We start from the raw sequence: 25,709 nt of genomic DNA on the forward strand, positions 1-25,709 counted from the left end.
CTGCTGGTGTTAAGAGATAATACAGCGTACATCCTGCAGTGGTCTGTGGTTTTGGATGAAGAAGTTAAGAAAAGATGGTCATAGTAGTTTTAGTAAAATAAATAAGTAAGCTGGGAGCACCCTGAAGATTTCTGACCAGTTTGCTGCCTAAACGAGGTCTCAAATTCCCCCCAGCTGGAAGTCATTCTTTGAGTATATAACAATAACACCTAGTCCCTTGAGAAACCACCTACCAAACCTGTTTTAAAATAAAGGGTTTGTTAAGTTATTCTTGGCAAGAATAATATAAAGAAACATTGATTCCCAAAAGTATGACAATACCTTCTCAGATATCTGTACCAGAGTTATTTTCAATTGAATAACTGCTTATAATTCCAAACATTATTTAGGATAAACATCAACCCTTTCATAAATTGGATTTCAGTCTTTGATCACATGTTGATCCAGTAGAAGTGAGGAACCGGGGAAGGCAAAATAATAGCAAATTAAACCCAAGTGTTTTAGGCAAGTGGTTAAATGAAGCAATAATGGTGGCTGGGGCAAATGTCAGGTGTTCCAAGTGAAAGGAGTTGTGCGGAGGACAAATGGTGGCCAGTTGTGAAAAAAGTTTACTGTCGGTAAGTTTAAGAATGTGTGGTGTAGATTCGGGTGAAGAAGACTGAATGTAGCTAGTGAAAGCAATTGTGCAGTAGGCTAGGTGTAATCATTAAAATTATTTAGGATGTATCTAGTAGTGATGACTTAGTGACAGGAGTTAAGGAGAAGGTCAAGTAAAGTAGGTTGTGGTTAGATCCACTCACTTATTGAGGATTATCTTTTAGATCAAGCCTCCCCTTGGGAAAAAATGTTAAACACAAGAGAAAAGAATCAGGGGATGACTTAAACACTTATAAATCTTGTATTTCATTCAAATAATAATTTGTTCACAATTATGTACACTTGATTTGAAAGAAAAACAATTCATAAGTGTTTAAGCCATAAACCCCATCTTTTTATTCTCTCTTCTGTATTATTATGATAGGGAGAAATTGGTTGGGACACCTATTGGCAACAACTGTGGAGAATGTTTAGATTTTCTAGTGATAGGAATTAAGAAGTCGGTTGGGGTTTTTCATAGCTGGTGGTAACTTTTCTCAAACACGGTTGTAGTTGTAGAAAGGTTGTAGGCAGTTAAGTGAAGTTAGAGGCAGACTTGTAAACAAAATATAAATATGTTATCTGTAATAGATGCAAAGAAGGGTTATGGTTGCTAGTAACAGTAGTTGTCAAAAAGGTTGAAGACAGGAGTTGTGAAGAAGGTTGGATGTAGTCAGTAAACCGGTTTAGAGAATGTTGGTTGTAACTAGTGGTAGGAGTTTTGGAGAAGGGTTAATGTAGCTGGTAGAGTTCTAAAAAGGGTTGTATTCAACTAATAATGGTAGATAAGTTGTAATTGAGGTGTCACTAGTGACTGGGTATAGCTAGGTGCTGATTGACTTGGTATTAGGAGTAAGCATATTCGTACATAAAGGTTGGGGATATCTAGTAGTGGAGAAGGCTGAACTTGGTTCATAACACTATTAGAAAACATGCTGTATTGATTCAGGAAACGGTGATGTCTGTATTCTAAAAGTAAAACACAAGCTGAGTCAGATGTGATAGAGGGTGTTGCAGAGAAGAAATACAAAAAGGAAGGAGAGGGAAGTTTCTTCTTTACTTGTTGCTGGACTGATAGCACCATGCTGCTGTGTCTGCTGCCTCTCATCCTCCCTTATACTTATGCCTTGAATCTGGATAAATTAAATCCCCACAGCTATTCTGGACCCAAGGGCAGTTATTTTGGATTCTCCTTTGATTTCTATCAGTCAGCAGATAACAGGTAAGTGTATAGAATAAACTGGGCCTGTATAGACAATACCAATGTATAGATCATAGGAACAAGCTATTTAACAAACCTGTCTGCAGAAGGTTGCATGCAAGTTTTTCTGAGGCCAAAGTTTTATTTTCTGAGGTTGAGAAGACTTTATGCCGTTGTATAAATAAACTAGATGTATAGAGGTAATATTATATTAAGTTGTTGGATGATTATAGTATCAGTCCACCCAAAGCTGATATTTCAAGGTGTTGATGTGGGCTGATAAAGCCACCATTACCCTTCTTTTTTTATATAGACCAAGATGTCTTACTACTGCTCCTGATTTTCTAGATATTGTCTCCTGACAAAGCTGTTAGTAGCAACTCTTGCTCTATTCTTTTTATTATTTCTTAATATTTACTAAACTCAGAGTGGAGTAAAGCTACAGAGTGGAGAAAACTACCAGCATCCATCTATAGCTCAGAAATAAAGCTGTAAACCTTCAGAAGTATAAAGCCTTGTAATGAAGTTTTATTTGTGTTGTACATTTTTGATTATTTTTAGCACGCAAGAAGCTGAATTCTGAGATCTGATCACTTTTTTACTTTGATTTATCTTAGTAATAGCCAACCCTGAATTAAATGTGCTATATACTAAAAGACTCATGTAGTGCTTTTGTCCCTATTAAAAATTCCCCTGGGTTCTGTTTGTAACCAAAATAGCTACATTGCATAAACAGACTGTAGTTTTAGATAAAGAACAGCCCTCTTTTGGAAAAAACTAAGTGAAGGTTCAACAGCTTGCAAGTAAATGCCATGATGCTCTAATGCATTATAAAGTCTAAAGGTAGTAAAACGGTTGGTTGGAAAGCTTTATGTCGGTGAAGCAAGTAACGCTTCTCCGGGACGTATAAAATCCATCACAAAATTAAATTACTCTGTGCGGCGGCTCCTCCATGGATTTACCTGTAACAAGGGAACTTTGTGTCCCTTTTAGGCACCACCAACGAGGTCAACAGAAGTGTTGCTTGACCTTTTGATACTTACCGTAAATGTCAGGCATATGCATTTGTTTACCTTCGAGTATTTCATTTGCTACATGCTTGTTCAGTATCTTCAATTGAGAAGTACTGAAGCCAGGCAACGAGAATTTTCAGAAGCAAACCAGCAATGGCAGCCTTCACATTTCTGTTTTTATAGATTAATAATCCAGGAGAAGAGTCAATGATGTGCTAATGAAAGCACAGCCACAAAGCAGAGAAATACTGAAACTCTCAGTATTATACATTAACATTAAGCATGGGATTAGTTAGTGTATGAAAGTTGCAGACTATACAAAATCAATCAATTCGTGGTGTTTATTAAATTCTTGTTATATATAATAATTTGATTATTAACATATATAATATAAAACTTTGGTTTGTGGCACATTATTGCATCTAAAAAAATTGCTTATTGTTGCATGATACATGCTATGTGATGAAGAAATCACCTTGTTTTTCTCATAGGATGAACCTAGTTGTGGGGGCTCCCAGACTAAACACATCTGCACAGAATATTAATAATGGTGGCGGTGTGTACTTATGTCCATGGGAGTCAAAGTCCGGCAGCTGCTCTGTTATATCCTTTACCCAGTCAGGTAAAGTTATAGATTGTATAATAAATTTACTGTATGTTATGTAGCACTTATGCATTCTGTAGTTCTCAGTAAGGATGAGTGTCTATGGGCTGACCATTGCAATGTTTCTAGCAAACTTCTGCAACCAGCAACTTCTGGTTAGCACAATAATTCATTCAAAAATCAACCTAGGGACCACCTATTTTCAGACAACTTCCATGCTCTATTAAAAGTAAACCAAGGTGATATGGCACTTGGTCAAAGCTATGCACCAACCTATCACCAGTAAGCATCTGATGGGGCCATTCTAGTGATGACAATGAAAATAGCACAGCTATTGTACCCATTGCAATCCTTATCAATGCCAATAAATATGGAGGTGCCAAAACCGTTCCTTGCTTAGGGCATTTTGGACATCCACCAAGCCAGTTAAAAAATCCATTTTGCTATACATCTGGTGTTTGTTGCCTCTAAGATTCACATTGTTATTCTTCCACAGTGGATACAATTCAAACACGTGAAGGGAGAATGACCATTTATAAGTCCAATCAGTGGCTTGGGGCATCTGTGAGAACTTGGAAGTCCAGCATTGTGGTATGATTCCATTTATTTGATGTGCGTTATATTACATGTTGAGCTGTGGCTTTGATAAGTGTGGAGGTAACACCACTGTTTATTTGGAACCACAGTTATATAAAGTTTGTTATAAAATAAATGTTTCTTTTCTAGGGACTATATGGTGACTTATAATGTCTATCTAGAGTTGAGCTTTGGAGAAACAATGTCAGTCAAAAAATGTTAGCACCCTGTAATAAAAAATTATTGTAGTCGCCTCTCATTGTCCCATGTCTTCCACCTCTGCTTTTGATTTGCAGTATTTTTACCATTTAACATTATCAGAAATATCATGCCTGTGTCCGCCAAAGGCAAGAACAAAATAGGACCCTGGACAGATGTGAAATACAAGCCTCAAATCCACAGCATACTAGATCTCTGTTTCCTCTTCCATTCAGTCAATTAGGGCTCTGGAAAATTTGGGGGCCTTGAAAAATTGCCCTTAAATCAATGTGTTCTTACCAGACATATGGTGTCCAACGACATCTGAAGGTGACAGGCGAACAGGAACAAAAAGACGGTGGGAAATGTATGCCAGAGTACCGCAGAGTCGAGTATAGAAAGTGACGGTATTAGACTGCCTAATGGACATCTCCTCCTTCATCGGCTATTTTGTTTAATCCTTTTTGATTTGAATTGGTAAATATACAGGTAAAGTACAAAATACCATTGACTTGTCTTTCTGTCCTTCAGGCCTGTGCTCCACTTCAGGAATATAACTATGTGGACCTGACTTCAGGCTCTACTGGAGAATCGGGGACAACTCCAGCAGGGGCATGCTACTTCACTGAGGACCTAAAGAACTTCTATGAGTTTGCTCCTTGTCGACAAACCAAGACCGAAAAACAATTCATGTGGGGACGTTATGGTTAGTAACATTCAAAAAAGCAATGAATACACTAAGTTACCATTCCATATCATCCTATTGTGTGCTAATTTCCTCCTCTTAGATTGTAGCTTAATACCCTTTGTGTCTCATATTTATTATTTAGATCGAGATAACCGGTACTGTGAGATTGGATTTAGTACAGAAATAAGCAAGGTATGTTCATTACAGATTGTCTGATACCGATATAGAACTGATGCTTTCTGCACCATGTGGTATTTTGCTTCCATTAGATATTCTCTATATCTTAAATTTTAAAGAAAAGTTAATTAATACAGAACTATCCACTGCAGTGGTGATACAATCAAATAATTTTCCTGTTCAACAATCAAAAGTTGTGATAAAAGAACATAATACCATTGTATTATGAGGGAGGAGTTATCTTAGATTGAAATGCCCATAAAAATCACTTTTTTGATAATTTTATCCATGGGATACTGGGAGGAACAAAGCCAAAGTCAAAGAATATGCAAAAGTAGCTTGAAGAAGATACGGGCAATCGGAATATAAAATCAGATTCTTAAAACATTTTCAGATGCAATTTATTACACCTGTACTAAATTTGTTTTTTCCTTTTATCTGCAGAAAGGTGTTTTACTAGTTGGAGGACCTGGCGGGTATTATTTTGAGGGTAGGTATTCTATAGTGGATTTTTTAAAAGCTCATTCTTCATGATAAAGCCAACAGAATTAAAACAGTTCCAATACATGCCACAAAAAATCCTTGCAACTGATATTTAAATATGCAAGCTTACATTTTGTGAGAATGTTGAACTGTAAGCACAATGGTTTTCAATATACCTAGAGCACATCCAAACTCAAAACGAAAACTGTAGGATATTACTGCTTCTCAGTCCTTATATGTCGTTGCTGCATTCCTTTTCCTTTCGGTCTTTTAAATTTAGTCTTTGGTATCTGGTGCATTGACCCACCAGGAAAGGACTCCATCTCTTCTTCTCTATAACATAGAACTTAGGTGTTCTGTAGTACACAGAAATATCTGGAAACAAGGCTAACTGATAGGAGTCAGCAGAGAGCAGAAATATACCATCTCATATATCTACTGACATTTTTACTACTATTTGGAATATATGGTATATATTTGCTAATACATAGCATATTTAAAGAAAAAAAAGAAACCATTATACCTAATCATCACTTTATTAGGACCTAGAGATTGGTGGTGCTTTGTCCATAGATTGTATGCACATAGATTTGTGTGTACCTTACTTCCATATATGGCAATCAAATAACCCATTCAAGTGAATGAGGCATCTGATCACCCCTCCAGAAAATAAGAAGGCTCCAGTAAATAAAGCCTAATTGGTGCAAAAAAAAAAAACAGGTCTAGGATCACAATAAAAACATACAATGGTAATTCAAGGATTAAAGATGCCGGCCCCTCCCAGAAACATTCATCAGTTGGCTGTTTCCTGTGGCTCTGTCTTGACAGCAATGACTATTTTCTGTTTGTATTATATATTTGTCATAAGACATTTTATATGATTTTCAATGGTAAAGTTGCATCTTATGAAAGTTTGTAAAGCCCAAGTTAACCTTAAAATGATTACAAAAAGTAAAAAAAAGCAAACACTTTGTACAGAAAATATCAGCTTTATGAACCAAATGCACCTGCTTAGCTTACTGTACATCTGCTTTGTGCTCTGATCTCTGACTTCAGCCTAAAATACCACCCAAAGTAAGAGGAACAATAGATACCAGGCTACATTTACTGGAATCCCTGTAGTGCAGTGAAAACAATGTGTCTACATGGGCAAGACTTGTAGTCACAGGAAACTAGAAGGTACAGAGGATCCAGGCTTTGTGGCTAGGTGCACAGATACGGCCAAACCAAGCCACACCAATTTTTATTTGTAAAAGTCAAAAGTTTATTTAGAAAGTTTATTGTTTCAGTAATTTACCTCGTTCAATTTTGGGTTTAGCTGAGTTTTAGGCTTCGGAATAAACTTGGAACAGGTCTATGTCCACTCTACTAGTAAACATTTTCCTTTTATCCTGTTGTCATTGTTTTATTCCTTCATCCAGGACTCTACGTTACAGTACCTCTCTCTAGTATACCGGGATATTCCACAGCCATGATTAGGGAATTTTCTGGCCTCTACATGTCTCCTGAAAATAGAGGGGTGGCTAACACTTATAAAGGTATGAAAAACTTATTTGTAATTATAATGTGATTTAAGTGTTATTTTCAGACATTGAGACAAAACATTCTGTCAATCCAGTATCTAAAAGATGTGTGTGACTCATTTTGATTTTTACTTTGTATAAATAATAGCTGAGGTGAATTTCATATGTTTATTTAATTCTATGAACAGCCTCATGCTCTGATCCGGTTAAATTAATATTTTTCATTTGGATTAACATTATTTTAGGATTTGCAGTTTCCTATGGAGAATTTACGGCGGATGAATCTCCAGGTAGGTTAAAGTAAGATGATGTTGTTTTGGTAGTAAAATAGGATATCCCTTTATTTTAAAGGCATGGTCAATCCAACCCATGTATTTATATTTAAGTGAACCTGTCCTAAAAGAAATTAAGGCAGCATAATCAATGACTCCAACTTACTTAATCAATGTCCAACTTACTCTGATGCTCCAAGGAAGACTTCCCTGTTACCCATTTGTCCTCCATCAAGCCAGCAACACACTGACAAATGAATGCTTGGCATTTTTGCCAATATCACAGATTAGCAGGCTGTGATAATGAGGAGACCTGTATGCCAGATAAACCATAAAAAAATTGTGATTTTAGAAGTCTGTAATGAAAAAAGCTATGCCTACCTTCCTTCATTTAACAGGTGACTCTTTGCTATCTTGCAGAAATAGTTCTTGGTTGTCCAATTCTTTCAAGCAGGGGAATGGTAAGTACTGAATGTGTGAAATATTTGTTGTGAGAAGTCTTAGCATTAGACATTGAGCACAATGTACTGACGTACTATCCCATTTGTGAGCTTTGGTAGCTTGTAAACACTTATGTTGATCATACACACATTGATTGTGAAAGAAATGTTCCTTAATTGATTCAATTAGGGCTTTGAAACATTTCATCTAACAATCTGGTTATTATATGATCGGCCAGAGTATTAACAAGTATTGGCAATCAAGAAAATGATCCATAGTAGCCAAGTAGGTTTTACCTTTCTGAGCTGGTAATTGATGACTTTGGCATTTGACGGGTCCAATATTTGGTCCAAAGTAGTAAGAACAAATTATATGATAAGCTTGTGATTACCTAGAAATTCAAGGTTGACTTAAAAGCCCTTTAAGTGGTAAACTATTTGCAGTCATGCTGAAAGTGGCATTATCCTTAGTCTAAAAGGATCCTGACTAAAATCAAAATCTTGTCTTTCACAGGTTGAAATATTTTCGGGCAGGATTAAAATATTTAGCATCAAAGGAGAACAGGTGTGTATAATGCCGAGTTGGTTTGTGGGTATTTCACAGATTTATCTTTTCTGTAGAAGCTTTTCTCTACTTTAGACACAATTGCTTCAAGCAGAAAGGTTAAGGTGGCAATAAACTAGTTGTTGAGTGTACATGAATGAATTATCAATCATTTACTTGGTTACCAGTGCGCACCCATCACCCAGCTGTCAGATATACCTTATCATTACCAGACAATGGGAGATTTCATCCTAAAGTATCGGAATCGTGGAGTGCTCCCATTGGTTGGTGGATATTAGAAATCTCTTCCAGCTACTTTAAAAGCATATCAAACAATGAATGGACATTCCCGTGAATCAAATATCAAGTAAAAATGTCATGTTTTTTCCCTTAAATAGGAAAGTTATTAGGTTTTTATGTATTTTTTGCTGTTTGCATACAATATTCTTACTTTTTTGTCTTTATTCGGGTTGTTGGAGCTGTATGGATGGGAGTTGAGCTGCTTACCTACCCTTTTAAATAACTAGCATAGTGATAAAAAAATGTGTCTTGGGTTAAGTAATAAAAAAGTGAGAAAATAGGAAGCTGAACTTAAAACTGATATAGAAGGTTGAGCCACAAGGGACAAGCAGAGTTCATCTATCAGGAAGTAGAATTAGGACCAACCTAGAAATCATTTCAGGAACAGAAAATATATTAAGACTTGTGTTTCCAAGTGACCAGGCTGCATTTGATGGTCAGCACAAACGGAAGGCTTTCCTATACAGAACTTACAGGTAAGACATTGCAGTATATACACCATGTCTACTGGGGCTGTGATCTATACATTGCAACATGGACATTCCAACTGGCCTCCCTTGCAACAGCAGTAATTTGAATTGCAGAATAGTTTCCTAAGTTATTACAACTGCATAAAAGTACCAGGTTATCTTTCAGTATATATGTTTTGCTTTCTGCAGGCTGCTGCTTATTATGGCCATTCAGTAGCTGTTACAGACATTAATGGAGATGGGTAAGTCTGAAACCAAAACTTTTTTCCAATAGAATATAATTTTGCATGAATGTAGAGCCCTCTACTGCCATAATCTAGTTTAAATCAGATTCAGAATGAATTCAACCCTATATATTTTTTTCTATTTGATAGCTCAGTAAGCACATGTTGGTATGTTTGGACTTTATTCTCCAACTAGGATGAGAGATGCTGTAAAATGTTTTTTTTGCCCCTTGTTTACTTGTATTCTTTTTATTTATCTGCAGGCTTGATGATCTGCTGGTCGGAGCTCCACTTTATATGGAACGTAAGGCAAGTGGAAAGTTCCTGGAAGTTGGACAAGTCTATGTATACCTGCAGAAGAAGCCAGGGATTCTGGACAGAAATCCTCAGATCCTCAGAGGAACTCATGTGTACGGGCATTTTGGTGCATCTATAGCTCCTCTGGGAGATGTAGATCAAGATGGATACAATGGTACGAGAAGATAAATATTTAAAGTCTCATAGAAAATAACACACTTTGTTCCAAATATATTTATAAATATGAAAGGAATTACAGGTCCAATAATTCACTCCATATTGAGCTAATTTTTATAGCAGCTAATTTTTATGAGCCATGCTGTCAATATGATTTCTGCCAAGACTGACACAAATAAATGAAATACTGGTTCCATATACTGTATGCTGATTGGTGTCAAGTTTTCTTACCTTCTTCCCTGATGCCACTCTATGTATGCCAAAATTGTGTGCTGAAGAAGGAGAATTTAATTGACTATGCTTCATTAAAAGTTAGTTTTTTGTCTCATGGTTATTTCCTGAAGAAGCAGATAGTTTGTCCATGAAACGTGTCGAAAAACCCTGTATTAAGACCCAACCTATTGTTATCAGTAAAATTGAAGTGTGTGTTTTATATAGAATTGTAATTTAATATGCAATTATTTAAACAAAGATAAGTGGGCAGTTTACTAGTAATCTGTATGTTGTGAACACTTGTGCCTAAAAAGTCCTTTGATTTAGATCTTTTGCAATTCTCTTTTTCTTTTGTAGATGTGGCTGTAGGTGCCCCTTTTGGAGGTCAGTCTGGAGCAGGCTGTGTGTACATTTATAGGGGTGAGAAATTAGGATTGTCTACACAACAACCACAGATTCTGGAAAGCCCCCAAGAGAAACCATCCAGATTTGGCTTTTCACTAAGAGGTGGGGAAGACATTGATCAGAATGGATATCCAGGTAAGATAATTTGCCACATAACTCTCAATGAAATTTCAGAGAACCTGCCAAACTTTTTACACTTTAATGTAAGAAATATGCACTTGTTTCTCTATAACAACTAAAATCTGAACTTTTGTCCTTGCAGATCTTATAGTCGGAGCTTTTGAAGCCGACACAATTTATGTCTTTAGGTAAGTGACTTTGTAAATTCTACAATATAATGTACACTGTTCTTTTTACTAAAGAAAGCTTTATGGCTTATGGCTGTATTTGTGGGTCATCGTCCTGCTGCAAAATTAATTTGAGACCAAACAGTTTTGCATTATGGATACGTATGAATCTGCCTATAGTTTTCATCATTGGGGAGACCATTGATTCTGACCATTTTCCCAACTCTATGGGCAACAATACAACATTAAACTTTTCACTATGTTTCACCCCATCTTGTTCCAGCACACAATCTTTGTTCTGCTTTGTAGACATTTGTTCAGCAAGTTGTCTTCTGCTAAAGCTAAACATTTAAAATTTGCAAATCTGTATTCATCACCCCTGAACTTTTGCTGCCAGAGGTCGTTTTATGGAATTTTGTCTCCTTTTTGTTTCTAATTTTCTTGCACATTTTGTTCCAGGGCCCAGCCAGTAGTCCTTCTCCATACTTCCTTAACATTCACTCCAGATTCCTTGAACCCGGATCAGAAAGACTGTAAACAGCCCAGTACCGGAGATGTCAGCTGGTGAGGAAGCTGTTGTAGCAGCTTTATTTTCATCTTTACATTATGTGTTAGACAAATCATTTAAATGATGATCTCCCATCTTATATAATGTAGCAAGATCATGTATTTGGGAACCAAACATTTAAAAAGTTGTGTACTGGCCTAAAGTAGGAGAACATTTTTAGGATGGTGATCACCATGAGCTGACCAAAAAGTCCACCATGTTCTGCCTGGCAGGGAAAACCTCAAAGATTATTCTACATTTAAGGAAAATTCTGAATGGCAATATCTTTACAAATGCTTGTTTTCAAGCTGTTGTCTCACCACTGTGCTAAAACATAGACCTTAGCTAGGAATAGTAATCTAGAAACCTTATGTATTCACTTTCTTTATTTTAAGGCGTTTATTGGGCTTCAGTTTAGTCTTTAGGAAGGGTGGAAATCTATGTTGGAGGTGTTGCTAAATTAGTACTATTTTAATTAATTACCATTCTGTTATGTATATTATAGAGATTAATGAGTCTGTAATTTCTCTAGTTTCACGTTGAGCATCTGTATCCGGACCTCGGGGAAAAGCCTGCCCAAGACAATGAGTGAGAATAATGCATATACCTAATTTTTTTACCATACTTTTTTAAGACTTGCATACACTGGAAATGTTCCTTGGTAACGTTCCACTATAATTATATTCAAATAATTGTGCACTAAACTCAACTAAGGACTACTATATAAGCTTACACTTTTTAGCCGTATTGTACAAACCATGTACTATTCACTTGTGTCCAAACTATGTAGTATTAGTACATTAGCCTAAATAACCCATTTGATTTGCATTCAGTCAAAATTGCCTTTTCTGTTTTTTTTGTGTTTGTGTTTTTTTTATTTCAAGAAGATTGTATAATTGTATTGTGTATGCTCGGCTTAAGGCTATAAATAGACAGTAGCAGTATATAGAGAAATATCAAAATTCCATATAATTGTTCATTCATCTAAAACTTTTCAGAGGAGATGACAATTGACGAGAGTTTGAATATAATTGTTGGCTGGGGTAGATGAGGTCAATGGTGGAAAATGGGGTCGGGGGTCAAGACTAAGGGTTTGTTTTAATATACAACCTAATACAGAGATGTAGATGTCATTCTTTTCTTTACTTATTGACAATTATATCACCATGTCTTTTTACCAAGGCCTCAACATCGACATCCAACTGGACAGTCAGAAGGGCCGATTTCTGCGCAGAACCCTATTCACCGACACTCTGCAGCCCAACAGAAAAATCCCCATGAACATCCAGAGCAATGCACAACGGACCTGCACCGAAGCCAAGGCCTATCTGCGGGTGTGTGTTCAACCTTATTAACCTCGATTTTATACAATAACTGACACCACGCTGTCTAATAATATGTTGAGACAAACACCTGTACTAATTGCATTTATTAAAATAATGTACATCTTCCGACTTACACACAAATTCAACTTAAGAACAAACCTACAGTCCCTATCTTGTATATAACCCGGGGACTACCTGTATATGACATCAAAGAAATTAGAGTAAATCAACAAGCAGATCATATTGTACATAATCTGTGAAAATGAGTTCTCTACCCCACCAAAAGACTCAATGCATTCTACTGATTTAGTGGTCTAGCTTGCAACCCCTATGTGTTTGTCCCTTACCAGTACAAGGTCACTTTTGCAGATAAAAAATTATATGCTGTTTTTTTTTCAGGGTGAAAATGAATTTAAAGATAAACTGAGTCCAATTGTTGTCAGTGTTAACGTTAGCCTGAACGCTGCACCAACTTCCAGTGTCTTACCACCTATAGTACATGGGAACACCTTCCTACAAGAGCAGGTGAGCAATGAATAATGGGGGTCTATGGCAGGGTACACAGATACTAATAACTGAAGTACTTCCCGCCTAAAGTTTTGGTGTCGTCATATGCATTTTTTTCCATTTTTGTCTTCTAGATACATATCTTACTGGATTGTGGAGAAGACAATATCTGCATTCCTGACCTGCAACTAAGTGCGAACAGGTGAGTCCACCTCCAGCCCATCCTCTTCATTCCTTGCAGCCCGAGTCTCCCTGTAATAAAGAAAACTTTTCAATAACATTACATTTCTGCATGTATCCTTTCTATTCTTCAAATGTCATAATACAGAAACATATACATATACATTTTATTTTAAAAAATCACAATTTTAAAGCAGTCTTTAAATGTGATACATTAACTCCACTCTTCCAGTGATTAGATTGTAACTTTGTATCATATCGCAGGGTATGAAGCAGAAATTTGTATACAACATACACAAGGATTTACATGATTGTGCCATCTCTGAGTCAACTTCTCAGTACAGAAATTAGTTGTTGGAGTATGCCAGAACAAAGATGGATCCTTCCTGCCTCAACGAGTAGACTTGTTTTCTACTTGTTTGTCTTCTTTTTTAGCGGTAAAGAGCCACTTGTTATTGGAGATGACAATCTTGTACAGATCCACTTTGATGCCGAAAACCTGGGAGAAGGGGCTTATGAAGCGGAGCTGCACGTCACTCTTCCCCCTGGAGCTCATTACATGCAGATTTTGGGAGAAGCTGAGGTATGTCCGTTTATAAAGACTGATAAGACGCTGGTCCCATTGTGAGTCTACTGACTGAGCTCTGGCAGAGTGGTGTAAAGGGCAACAGTAGGCCTTACACTGTATCTAAACCTTTTTTTTTTCCCGTCTTCTTGTATTGGTCTCTAACTTGTAGCCTAATTGGGTGATTTTATGCCTTCTTCTTAATCAGCATTTGTTTTATTTAAAAAAAAAATGATAGTATCATGACTATAAACTAAACAGTATTGTGACACTGTCCATTTTTAGGAGAAGATTCCATGCACTCCAAGAAAAGTGAATGACACAGAACTTGTGGTGTGTGAGTTAGGTAACCCTATGAAGACTGGAGCACAGGTGAGATATGCATGTAGGGGTGGGATGATCCTAAGACAAGTTTGAAAAAAAAATTAGTTTATGTAATGCAAAAGAAGACTAAAGATTGCAGACTCACTACAAAAGATGAACAAAGGCTATGGACATGCAACAGGGGTATTTGGAAATATATTACACAAGACTGATAGAGATCACTGCCATTACAACCCCCTTAAAACTCAATGTTACCGCTTCATTTAGGGCAGTGTTTCTAAACGAGGGTTCTTCCAGAGGTTGCTAAGGTTTTCCCTGTGACTATCAAGTCAGTTTGTGACACCAGTGATCAGCTATCTGTAAGGGTTTCTCCACTGGTCATCAATATAAGAGGCATTCCTCCCAATGACCACCGCACTATTACAGCACGTGTTAAAAAGGTCAAAAAACACTGCTCTAGGAAGTGGAAGAGTTTGAGGGCCACACAACAAATACAAAGGACAGCATAGTAGAGATTTCCAAGAAGCTGCAGGTAAAGATCTTAAACATTCTCCTAATTACTTGTAATAACCACTTTTGAGATTCCAAATAAATATTATGGGAACCAAAAAAATGTCCTTAAATTATGAGACCATAAAATTTGATTGCCAATCCGAATCCCCCATCCTCTACTGTAGTCTGAGCTTTCATTCTTCATTGTCCAATGAATTTATCCTCTGTCTCATAGTTTATAGTTTAGTGAAGTCAATCAAATTATTTGGACTTGTGTGAGAATGGTGTTACCATTTGACTTTCTTAACCACAAGCTGTTTCTCCTCCTCTTTTTCATATATAGATCCATGCAGGACTTCTGCTGAGTATCAGTAACCTGGAAGACAGTGAAGGCAACTTCTCCTTCCCAATGCAGATTAAAAGGTGAAGCCTCCACTCACAATATTGTTGCTGATCTAAGAACTTGGGATCCTTAGAATTTTTCCAAATGAAAGAAGCAATGCAAATCGTTTTAAAGCAGCACAAATCAATATGTGAAATAACACACATTTGGTAAAATACTGCAATGATCTAGTAGGGTTTGAAATGGTCCTTAAGGTGCACCAGCTACTATAACACAAACTACTAACAGCTATACAATATATTATTTTATCTAATTTTATCTTGTAAATCTTTAACAGCCCCATTCTTTGTGTTGAAGAGATATAGATAACTAGTGCACAAGATGGTTTTAATGTATATCATGAGTGGTCATGCGTTATGGTCATGGTCTTCCATCTTGAATGCAACATTGTTGTCCTCCCATCATTCCCCAATCCTAATCCAGCTAAACACTGATGTGCATTGGATATTTACTATGTTCTGCCTTAGCTTCTTGGTGCTAGGAACCAGCTACTGACACAGCATCCCACAATGTGATGAGGAGAAGCTGAAGCCAGTGGTGCAACCAAAGGGTTTGCATGAAAACACACCAGAGAGAAGCCAGCAGATCTAAAATTGTACATGTATATTCAATCAGCTGCTACAAATAAATAGGCACAATGTCTGATGCCACAAACAAAGTTATTAGTAAGTGTTGAGGATGCTAAAAAAAACAGCCATATTATTGTGTTGTGATGGCAGGTCTTCTTTAAATTTGGGGCTGTAAATTATCAAGCATATATTTGTCATCACTTAGTAATGTCTATGGGTTTGTGGTTGTTCATTTTTCATGGTCTTGTTTAATGCTTTTTTTGTGCTTTTTTTCAGCCGTAACAGTCACAATTCAACCAGTCCAGTTGTATGGGTGCATTTAGAAGTGACAGTTAAAATCTCCCTCGACCTTCGGGGGTAAGTGTAATATGACTTTACCTTATGTTTACCTGAATTATCCTGGTAGCAGTATTCACAAAAGTCCAGGTAGTGCAGTTGCTGTAGGTGAGTTGGAAAAGGACCATTTTGGCATCTTTCTTCAATGTTTCTTTATGTAGCGTTACCCGGTGGCAGAAAAATCAGAATCTGATTGGTTGATTTAGATATGTGTGAAGCTACATCAAACATGGTAGAGTATTGTCTCCTGGGATGGAAACGATCACAAAACATTGTTCCTAGCAAAAACCTTAAAGTGGCTGAACTGAACTTTTTGTTTTTTGTTCCTTTTTGGTCTTTAAAATATACTATTAAAATGTTTGGGTATATGCGTTGGATAAGTGCTAATAAAAAAGCTTTTGATCATGTGAGAAATTCAGAGCTGTCATGTGTCTTGTGTTCATTTCCTGTGTTATCTTGAGGAGCCTTCCTAGTTCTTATCTTGAGACGTCAGAATAATGTCTATGTGATTGAGATTAGGATTCTTTTGGAGTGGTATAGGGTAAAGATAGTAAAGGTTTGCAATACAGGTAGTGGAATTGGAAAATATTCACTATTTTCTGTGCAAGGAATGCTTTGGTTTTATTATAGGTTCTCTTTAACAGATGAAATACCAGCACACAAGGGAGGGGACTTTTTGCAATGTACCCCTATAGTGCACTTGAGGTGCTGTTAACAATAAATGTGATAAAGTATGCGTTACCGTAACAAATTCCCTTAAATGAGTCTTTGAAGACAACTTCAGGCACAGTCATTATATTTTCCTAATAGTACCTACACCCATTGATGAATGATATCTCTTTCTTCATATGCACCACATGGGGGAATAGTAGGGATGGATAGCATCCCCAACAGAGGTCATGTTTTATTTTAATACTTTGTGTTGTTGGCCAGAGTTGCCTTTTGATCCAATTCAAAATAAACCTGAAACACCTAAAAAAAACTCAGATATTAGATGCATACCTTTTATTAAAAGTATTTAGAAAAAATCACACTGAATAGTTTAATACTCATTATTCCTCAGGAATTCCCACCCATCTGATGTTGTACTTCCTTTACCCAACTGGAACCCAAATGAAGAATCCAATAAGCTACTGGATAAAGGAGAGATAGTGACACACGTTTATGAGGTAATCATATATAATATTTTTGTTTGATTAGTGCTCCAAATTCCTGGTGTTGCCTGCAGACTGGTGAGCTTGTAAGTTTGACTGCTTTCCATGAGGAAAATATATAGGTTTATATAATGCTCGAATTTCATTCAATTTCTATATATTTAAAAAGTTCAGTTTAAAGGAAATGTTTAAACACTGTGTTTAAACAATAGGTTTTAGCAAATTCTTCATTATCTGCCTACATAACTGTCCCAAAGAATGCCCATAATATTGGGAGGTATGCCATAGCAATATGTGAGTCTCTTAGTCTCAACATCAGGAACAGTATTTGGAAAATTGAAGTTAAAAAAAAATTCAGGGTGAGTACAAACTGAACCTGAACATGATTTCCCTATTCTATGGGTATGAATGTCGCGCTTCTTCTACACTTGCTGCTATCCAGAGTGAATTCAAATTGAAATGGTCGGAGCAGCATCTTTATTACCTGGGCATCAAACTTACAGGGAAGTATGACCAGCTATACAATGCAAATTTTAAACCGCTATTTGCCAAGCTCAAGGAAATGCTCTCTAGGTGGACGAATTTGCCACTCTCATGGATTTGGAGATCCAATTCAGTTAAGATGACATTTCTACCAAAATTGTTATACTTATTTAGGACGCTCCCATTTCCACAGTATTACAGGGACTACAAAGTCAGTTATGTCTTTTGTATGGAATGACTAAAAAACATAGACATCTCGGAAAACACTATTAGTTAATAAACAATCGGGGTTTAGGGGTACCTAACCTGCTGAAATATTATCAGGCAAGCCATGTTCACTGTATACTGGATCAATGGCACCTTTATGGGTTCAAATTGGACAACACTTTTGTCACCCTACAGATAAGCAGGCGCTCTCATGGATGCCTGGGAAATTCAGACCACCAAATATGACCCCGCACCTGCGACACATGTTCTGATGCTAGATATTCCAGGAAGTTAATATCCCCATTCCTCCCTCTGCTCCCAATTCAAAATAACCCAACATCCATTCCGGGATGGGAGTCACTGACTGCATTTAAATAGTGGTCTGAGCATATTTATTCCACGGTGTACTCTCAATGTTGGATAGATCGGGAATTATTAGCTGGAAAACTATCCGTGAAAATCATGACGCCCCAGGTAAAGGATATTTTAGGTATATACAGCTACGTCATTGGATTCTATCTCCAATTCAACTTAAGGATCGTCCACTGCAATTTTCGGTAATGGAGCATATTTGCCTACAGACCCCGTTAACTTCTAAGTTGATCTCTATACTGTATAATGAGCTTAACAAAATGGGGAACCCTCATTTGTATAATTATGTACTAAATTGGGAACACGACCTGAAAGACAAAGGATCGGATGAGGATTGGATTCGGGCATGGTCTAAAACAGCCACGTGTTCGAGAAATGTCACAACCCTGGAGTCGGCATTTAAAGTTATGTTGCGTTGGTACATGGTACCCTCTAAGATGAATCATCTTCCAGGCCATGGTTTAGGGTTATGTTTTCGGGGTTGTCAGGAGTTAGGGACCGTTATGCATATTTGGTGGATGTGTCCTTTTCTTAGTAGATTCTGGGGCAGGGTGTTTGAGATGTTGAATGGGATATTTCATCCATATATTCCCAGGGATTCATGGATGGCCATACTCCATTTTAAACAAGTCCAGCTTACCAAGAAATGTATTTTTGGCTGCTAAGCAAGTGATAGTGAGTAATTGGAAGGAACAGCTATTACCCTTTCATGAGGGGAAACTCAGAATGGATAATATGTTGGTTATTGAGAAAATAACAAAATTATACCCCAGATTTCTTTAATCAGCTGGCATTGTTGAACAACGGGTGAAGGTGATAGTGTTCTCTGAGTTCTTGGACCTTCGATATTTTGTCATATTCAAGAAGTACCACTTCTGTAATGTCAATTTTATATTGAATGTTGTTTTCAGGGCAAATTTTGTTTTGTTCTGTTTAGGTTTGTGAATGTCAATGCACCTTTTTTTATTATTTACAGCATTTTTTCTGTAAAGCAAAAGCTGTGTTGAATGTCAATGTTTTGTGTTCTGTATTGGTTTATTCTGACTTTGTAATTTCTATGTATAAAAATGAAATCTAATAATAAAACTTATTGAAAACAAAAAAAAAATTCAGTAACAACTGATCATTAAAATCGCAATGAAATCCTGAAATGAAATGAATTAGTCCATTCTTTTCTGTGTTAATAGCTGCACAATGCTGGTCCAGGCACCGTCCATGTCAAGCTGGTCATCCAGAGTCCTGAAGAATATGATGGTGACATTTTCCTGTACCCACTGAATCTGAAGACTGATGACCAACTGAACTGCACCATTGATGAGCTCAACAAGTTGGAGGTCAGGGGAACAATGCCCACATGGATAACATTTATAGCCTGTGCTAGATATTGAAAATGACTTTTAAAAATACTTGTATATGTTATGCAGCTTATATGAAAATTTAGTGGGTGGGTTTACACATATTCTAACTCTATATAAGACAAAGGTGTAATGACATAATCAGAGGGCAAAGTCATTGGTCAGATAGGTTCATGGTCATTAGGTCTCTGCTGTTGTCCCATGTGGCAGTGCTCTGCACCTTCTACTTTTAAAATATATCGAGTTTTTGGCTATAATTTATTTATGATTAGGGTAGCACATTGGCTAAATCTTTATTATTTGTATTTTGTAGCTAGACATTGCAGAACCAACTAAAACACCTTCAAACTTCAGTAAGGGGGATCATCATAGACTGAAAAAGAGAGACGTGTCCGGAGTGAATCAGGATGGTGAAAACAATGACAACAGTCCGAGCACTGAAGAACCCCAGCACAAACATCCCATAACACTAGTAAGAATATTATCTTATATATAATCTTCTACTACCTATCTTTGCTGTTGTAGTTTGGTAAGATAGAACGCTGCATGGAAATCGCCAAGAAATGGCTGTGCCGATGTTATAAATTGCAATGCAGCCTACAGGTATTTCCATATTTGTTCCACAATATTCACCTTCAATTCAGAGATTTCCCAACATAATACTTTTATCTGCCACTACATGTCCTCTGGTTTATTATAATAGTGGTAACACTTTAGATTGGGAATATATAGCCATCAGTGAATTGTAGGCAAGGGACACCAGTGGGAAACCTTTTAACTTTATGTAGATGTTTATAAATGTTTATGTTGCTTGCATATTAGGTGAATTATTAAATATACTACAGGATGGCCTACACAGGCATATCACAACCCCGCTCCAATGTCCTGTAAGTGAAGTCAAAGGGATATGAGTGATTCAAACAAACACAAGTTGATTTTAAATAGTGCTAGGCCAGGGGTCTGCAACCTGCGGCTCTTCAGCCTCCTTGTTGTGGCTCCCTTCGGCTGCCGCGGGGAGATCTCTGATGGGGGATCCCCTTCCTCCCAAGACACTGCGGAGGAGGGGGATTCCCTATCCGGTGTTCTAATGAAAAAAATCTACCAGTGAAATAAATCTACCACGGGGCGTGTACAAATGGGTGTGTACAATGACATCCCCCTCCTTTGAACCCCAATTCCTCTGGAATGGGGAGATGTACAAAAACAAAAATGTAGGTGCAAGTGGGGGACACCTGTGACTAACACCCCCTAAAATTTAATTGTTAGGCTATCATCAGAACATAAAGAACTCTGCCCATCAAAAAAATCTACCGTTACACATTGCTGGAGGCACCTGAACCCCAATTTCTCTGGAACAGGAAGGGGGTACAGGTGAACAAAATTAGAGGTGCAAGTGGGGGACACCTGTGGCTAACACCTCCTAAAAACTCCACCCATCAAAAAAACCCTACCCTGTTACACATTGTTGGAGGCTTCTAGCACCTAAACCCCAATTTATCTGGAAATTGGGGTACAGGTGAAAAAAATTTGAGGTGCAAGTACGGGCCACCTGTGGCTAACACCTCCTAAAAATTCATAAAAACTCTGCCTATCAAAAAAATCTACCCTGTTACACATTGCTGGAAGCATCTAGCATCTGAACCCCAATTTCTCTGGAACGGGGGGGAGGTGGTACAGGTGACCAAAATAGAGGTGCAAGTGGGGACACTTATGGCTAACACCACCTACAATTGAATCGCTAAGGCATCGTCAGAAAATAAAGAACTCTGCCCATCAAAATAATCTACCCTGTTACACATTGCTGGAGGCTTCTAGCACCTGAACCCCAATTACTCAAGATTGGGGGGTACAGGTGAACAAAATTAAAGCTGCAAATGAGGGACACCTGTGGCTAACACCCCTTAAAATTTCATCGCTAAGGCATCGTCAGAACATAAAGAACTCTGCCCATCAAAAAAATCTACCCTATTACGTTAGAAGCCTCCAGCTAATGTAACAGGATGATACGTTAGAAGCTGGAGGCTTCTAGGGGCATAGTTCAGTGTTTAATTTATTTCATAGTAGGCCTACACATGCACACTTGTTGTAACAGGTAAAATTAAAAAAATATTAAAACTTTTAAAAGTTTTTAAACTGTGTTATGTTTTGCGGCTCCAGACTATTTTTCTTTAGTGGAAGAGGAGGCAAAATGGCTCTTTTGATAGTAAAGGTTGCTGACCCCTGTGCTAAGCTCTTGAAAGCCAGCATGTTTGGAAAACTAAATATCATCAATGTGTCCAATTAATATTGTATATATACAAGTGTATTTTTTATCATATGATATACATACAGCACAAAAATATTTTTGTTACAGGACTGTAGTAGCTCAGATTGCTGGAAGGCTGAGTGTGTCATGGAAAATCTGGGTAAGGGAAAGAGAGTGACCGTAACACTTGAGTCCATACTATGGATTTCCAGCTTCATGAAGGTAGGTGTGAATGTTTGACACAGGCGGGGAGTACCAGTTAGTGGCTACTTAAGGTCTGATGTGCTTAGAAAAATATAGCAAAATTAATATCCTCTGACCATCATGGTAATTTTCTGATGTACGTATCTTCTAAGGCACTGACCTGAAACAAGTATGCAGGCTTACTATGTTCCAATTTATATTTAGTAAAATGTGAAAGTATTTAATGTAAACCCATGCTATACCCATGCAGGGTGGTAAAGCACACTGGGCCCCCTTATGCCTGGCCACCATGTAGGCTAAGCCTTTGGTGAATAAGAAGTCCCACCAGTATATTGGTATTTGCTACATGATAATGAATTAGATTTGGCTGCACATATAAATATATACCGTACCATATTAAAGTGTATATGAAAACTTTATAGGGTTACCATATCATTTTATTGTTCTTCTAAATAACCATTTTCCTACAGAGACCTCAGCAGCCCTTCAACCTGACTTCCCGAGGTTACTTCCAGGTGACTGGATTTCCTTATAGAATAAAACCAACCACTGTTAAGGATACAGAAAAGCATGTAAGTTCTTTGGGACCTCTATCGGTGAATGGAGGACCAATAAACACCGTGTCAATTCAAGACATGTTTATCCATACACAGAATGTGCAACCTTTTGAGGTTAATGGGTGGAAATAAGATGTCTTCTTATTGCCATAAATACCCTGCTATTCAATGTGTTTACAAAGAGTTCACTTTCACTTTCAGTACACATGCAGTAAAAGTGCCACTGATAAATAATTCCTAATTGGCTGCATAGCGCTATCTTTATAATGCAGAAAGATTTATCTTCACTGAACATTCCCAATGTGTGATTTAAAATGAGGTGATTGATTCACCACCAGTAAATGTTTGTTCACTGCATTGTAAGAATGTCTCATAGTTTTCTAATGTGTTAGAAAACTTCTATAGGCAATATTGAACTTGCTTGTTAATCCCCAATCTTGCTTATAGCTCCAGCCATGCATCCATTCAATTCTACAGTAGTAGGGGATGGTATAAACATATCCAGTGCCAGTGCAGGAAAATGCCAGTGGGTACAAATTTGGGATTTGCAGAGAATATTTGTGAGAGAGTACAAGAATTGTGGTAGACCCAATGGCTGTAATATATACCACTAGTTTGGTTTCTCACTGAAAAATCAGGAAATCTGGAGGTGTGTACAATGTGATCCAGTCATATGTTTTACGACTACAGCACCTGAAAGGCAGTTGTGTAGGGAATGGGCAGTGAACAAATCATATTAATGTTCCTGAATTTTAAAAACTGGAGGTATGAAAGTCTAATCTTTAGTGCTTTGTAACTAAATCTTGATACGATATGGAATGAAAAAATAATTTCTCTTTCCCTTTTTTAGGCTGTGACTGTGGTTCAGTGGGTGACCCCGGACGGGCAGAAAGAGATACCAATTTGGTGGATAATCCTAGGAGTTCTTGGGGGGCTTCTTATCTTGACATTGTTAATATTTGTCTTGTGGAAGGTGAGCTATAAAATAGGTGCTGTTGTTTCAACTAGTTTCCCATAAAAATCAATTCCAATCAGTTTTTGTTTTGTTTTTTTGTAGCTGGGATTCTTTAGAAGGACGCGACCCCCATCTGATGATCAGGAAGATTTAACTGAAAACAAATAATGGATTCCTCACTTTTTTATAAAACATCAAACACAAATACATTACATTATGTACAATATTGTGAACACTGCCGATCTACTTTCTATTAAAATGTTAAGTTTAAACCTCTGTAGAATTTCTGTTGTATTTGTTGATTTTATAAAATTAGGCTACTTCATTGCAGGTCTGTATTATAAAGATGAATGGAAAGATCTATGTGACATTAGATAAATGATTGTCAGGTTCCAGCTGGAATGAACACCATGTTGAAGATTCCATGCTTCTGATGCTTTCCTATTGTAATTCCCTGAATTTGGACAAACAAAACCCAGATATTCTATGGACCTAAAGGAAGCTCCTTTGGATTTTCCTTTGACTGAAAGGAGAATCCACATGTTTTACATTAGAATCAATGTTTCAAGTATTGGGAATGCAGCAGAAAGGCTAAAGTTGTCTGAGCAGAAGTCCAATGCATTGCAAGGAACATAAAACCATACCTGCACTATGTCTGCCAACACAGCAAATGGTAGTAATTTATTGTTAGTAATTTATGGCACAGGTTCATTTTTATTTAGCTTTACAGCATTTACTAAGCTCAGAGTGAATCAGATTTTTTCGTTAACTGTGCTACTCCAGGCGGCCCATTCTTGTGACACGCTACATGGTCCGCACATGGTCTTATATCGCATATTTGTCATCCAGCAGTGCTGTCATCAGGACAAAACCTCTTTCATGACCCACTGAAAATAGTACGGGTTGTAAATTGTTACTCTAGAGTTTGTATTTAATTCTTCTTTGTTTTCTCTGCAGCACATGTTGAGTAGTATTGCAGTAGTATTTTTGTGCCAGGTTGTTTTCCTAACTGTAATCCCCATTTATGGCCTTTTATTTGACTTTATTAGCATTTTAGTACAGGCTGTGATTACACCACTTCTGCGTGCCACTAATACAGGTGGTGCCCCCATAACCTAATGCCTATCATACCACTAAATCCGTTCCAAGGGGTTTCTGGTTAAGCCTAACATTTCCTATTCTTCAGTAGTTTTTTTTTATAATCAGCACAGTACTGAGACCTCTAAAATCTTATTTCTGTAACAAAGCCTAGGGCTTAGGTAATACTTATTTACAGGTGTAGAGGTTACAGGGGTCACTGTGCGTGTGCTTCTACAGCCTTATTTTACTATATACTGATATACCAATATTGGGGTGTATATATTCACTGTAGCCAAGTCTGAACTTTGGGATCTAATTTTATTCTTAGGGGTTATTTCCCCATTATTTGCTCAGGGCCCAATCCTTAAATACTGACTGAACTAATATACCAGCACAATTTTCCTATTTAGAACAATGCCTTTGTCAAATTTCCACATTCCTAATTATTACCTCTCCCCCTACCCCATCTATTTCCCACTTCGGCATGAGGTGTAGAAAAAGAGGAGGGGGAGGCAAAAGCAGAAGAGGAAAAGATAAGAGTGACCCATGGACCGGGGATGGGTAATGATTGTACATAGGCCTTGTCTGTAATATGCTTTAATATTTGATTTATGTGTATTGTATTTGTATTAGTGTTATAAAACTCTTTTTCTGCATATATGACTCTGTACACAATATATTCTTTTTATTTGCATTTGTTGAGTGGAACAAAGTGGAAGTTTCCCTTCCATAGGGAGAGATAGAGCAGAAGTGAAGCAATGTAAGTAAATACAGTACAATTCCTGCTAATAAGACCCAATAAAGAGCAGAGATTTTACCTTCATTTTTGTATCTGTGTCTTTGTGTGTCTGTGATTTGTGACTTCATTATCAGTAATGCTTCTTTCACCATATTTCTAGATGGGAGAAGTTTATTTAGCAGTGACTGAAAGCCTAAAACTTCTCCATTTAAATGCAGTTTTTTAGGGTGAGGTTGGAGCCCCATAAATATATATGTGGGCAGCCATTTTTTCTGTCATATTGTACCGTGCCAGGATAACTTGGGGGTTGATATTGAAAGGTGTCATTTTTGTGGTTTTAGTCTGTGAATATTCAACCAGCAGGGGTTCTGCCAAAGACACG

At 37.3% G+C, this 25,709-nt stretch overlaps 1 protein-coding gene across 1 annotated transcript; it reads left to right on the forward strand.

Annotated features, from left to right (window-relative positions):
* The first annotated feature begins 1,682 nt into the window (after window positions 1–1,682).
* LOC140333164 (integrin alpha-IIb-like) lies at window positions 1,683–25,411 on the forward strand. Its single transcript, XM_072414648.1, has 30 exons — window positions 1,683–1,858; window positions 3,342–3,472; window positions 3,951–4,045; window positions 4,760–4,934; window positions 5,059–5,108; window positions 5,538–5,583; window positions 6,998–7,114; window positions 7,345–7,389; window positions 7,792–7,832; window positions 8,326–8,376; window positions 9,315–9,367; window positions 9,613–9,821; window positions 10,394–10,576; window positions 10,704–10,749; window positions 11,188–11,292; window positions 11,808–11,863; window positions 12,458–12,609; window positions 13,000–13,125; window positions 13,242–13,309; window positions 13,723–13,870; window positions 14,138–14,224; window positions 15,012–15,091; window positions 15,917–15,997; window positions 17,040–17,145; window positions 19,380–19,526; window positions 19,861–20,019; window positions 21,901–22,014; window positions 22,467–22,568; window positions 23,404–23,526; window positions 23,611–25,411. The coding sequence occupies exons 1-30, from the start codon at window positions 1,719–1,721 to the stop codon at window positions 23,674–23,676; spliced, it is 3,102 nt and encodes a 1,033-aa protein (XP_072270749.1). The 5' UTR covers window positions 1,683–1,718; the 3' UTR covers window positions 23,677–25,411.
* The last annotated feature ends 298 nt before the right edge of the window (window positions 25,412–25,709 follow it).

Source organism: Pyxicephalus adspersus, chromosome 6, assembly GCF_032062135.1.
Source record: "Pyxicephalus adspersus chromosome 6, UCB_Pads_2.0, whole genome shotgun sequence".
Classification (NCBI taxonomy): Eukaryota; Metazoa; Chordata; class Amphibia; order Anura; family Pyxicephalidae; genus Pyxicephalus; species Pyxicephalus adspersus.

What these genes read in the sequence shown, in the direction of transcription:
- LOC140333164 (XM_072414648.1), top strand. Translation starts at nt 1,719, where the DNA reads ATGCTGCTGTGTCTGCTGCCTCTCATCCTCCCTTATACTTATGCCTTG. An exon ending in TGATCAGAATGGATATCCAG is followed by an intron (nt 10,577 to 10,703) that starts GTAAGATAATTT and finishes TTGTCCTTGCAG; the next exon opens with ATCTTATAGTCGGAGCTTTT. An exon ending in AGATTTTGGGAGAAGCTGAG is followed by an intron (nt 13,871 to 14,137) that starts GTATGTCCGTTT and finishes GTCCATTTTTAG; the next exon opens with GAGAAGATTCCATGCACTCC.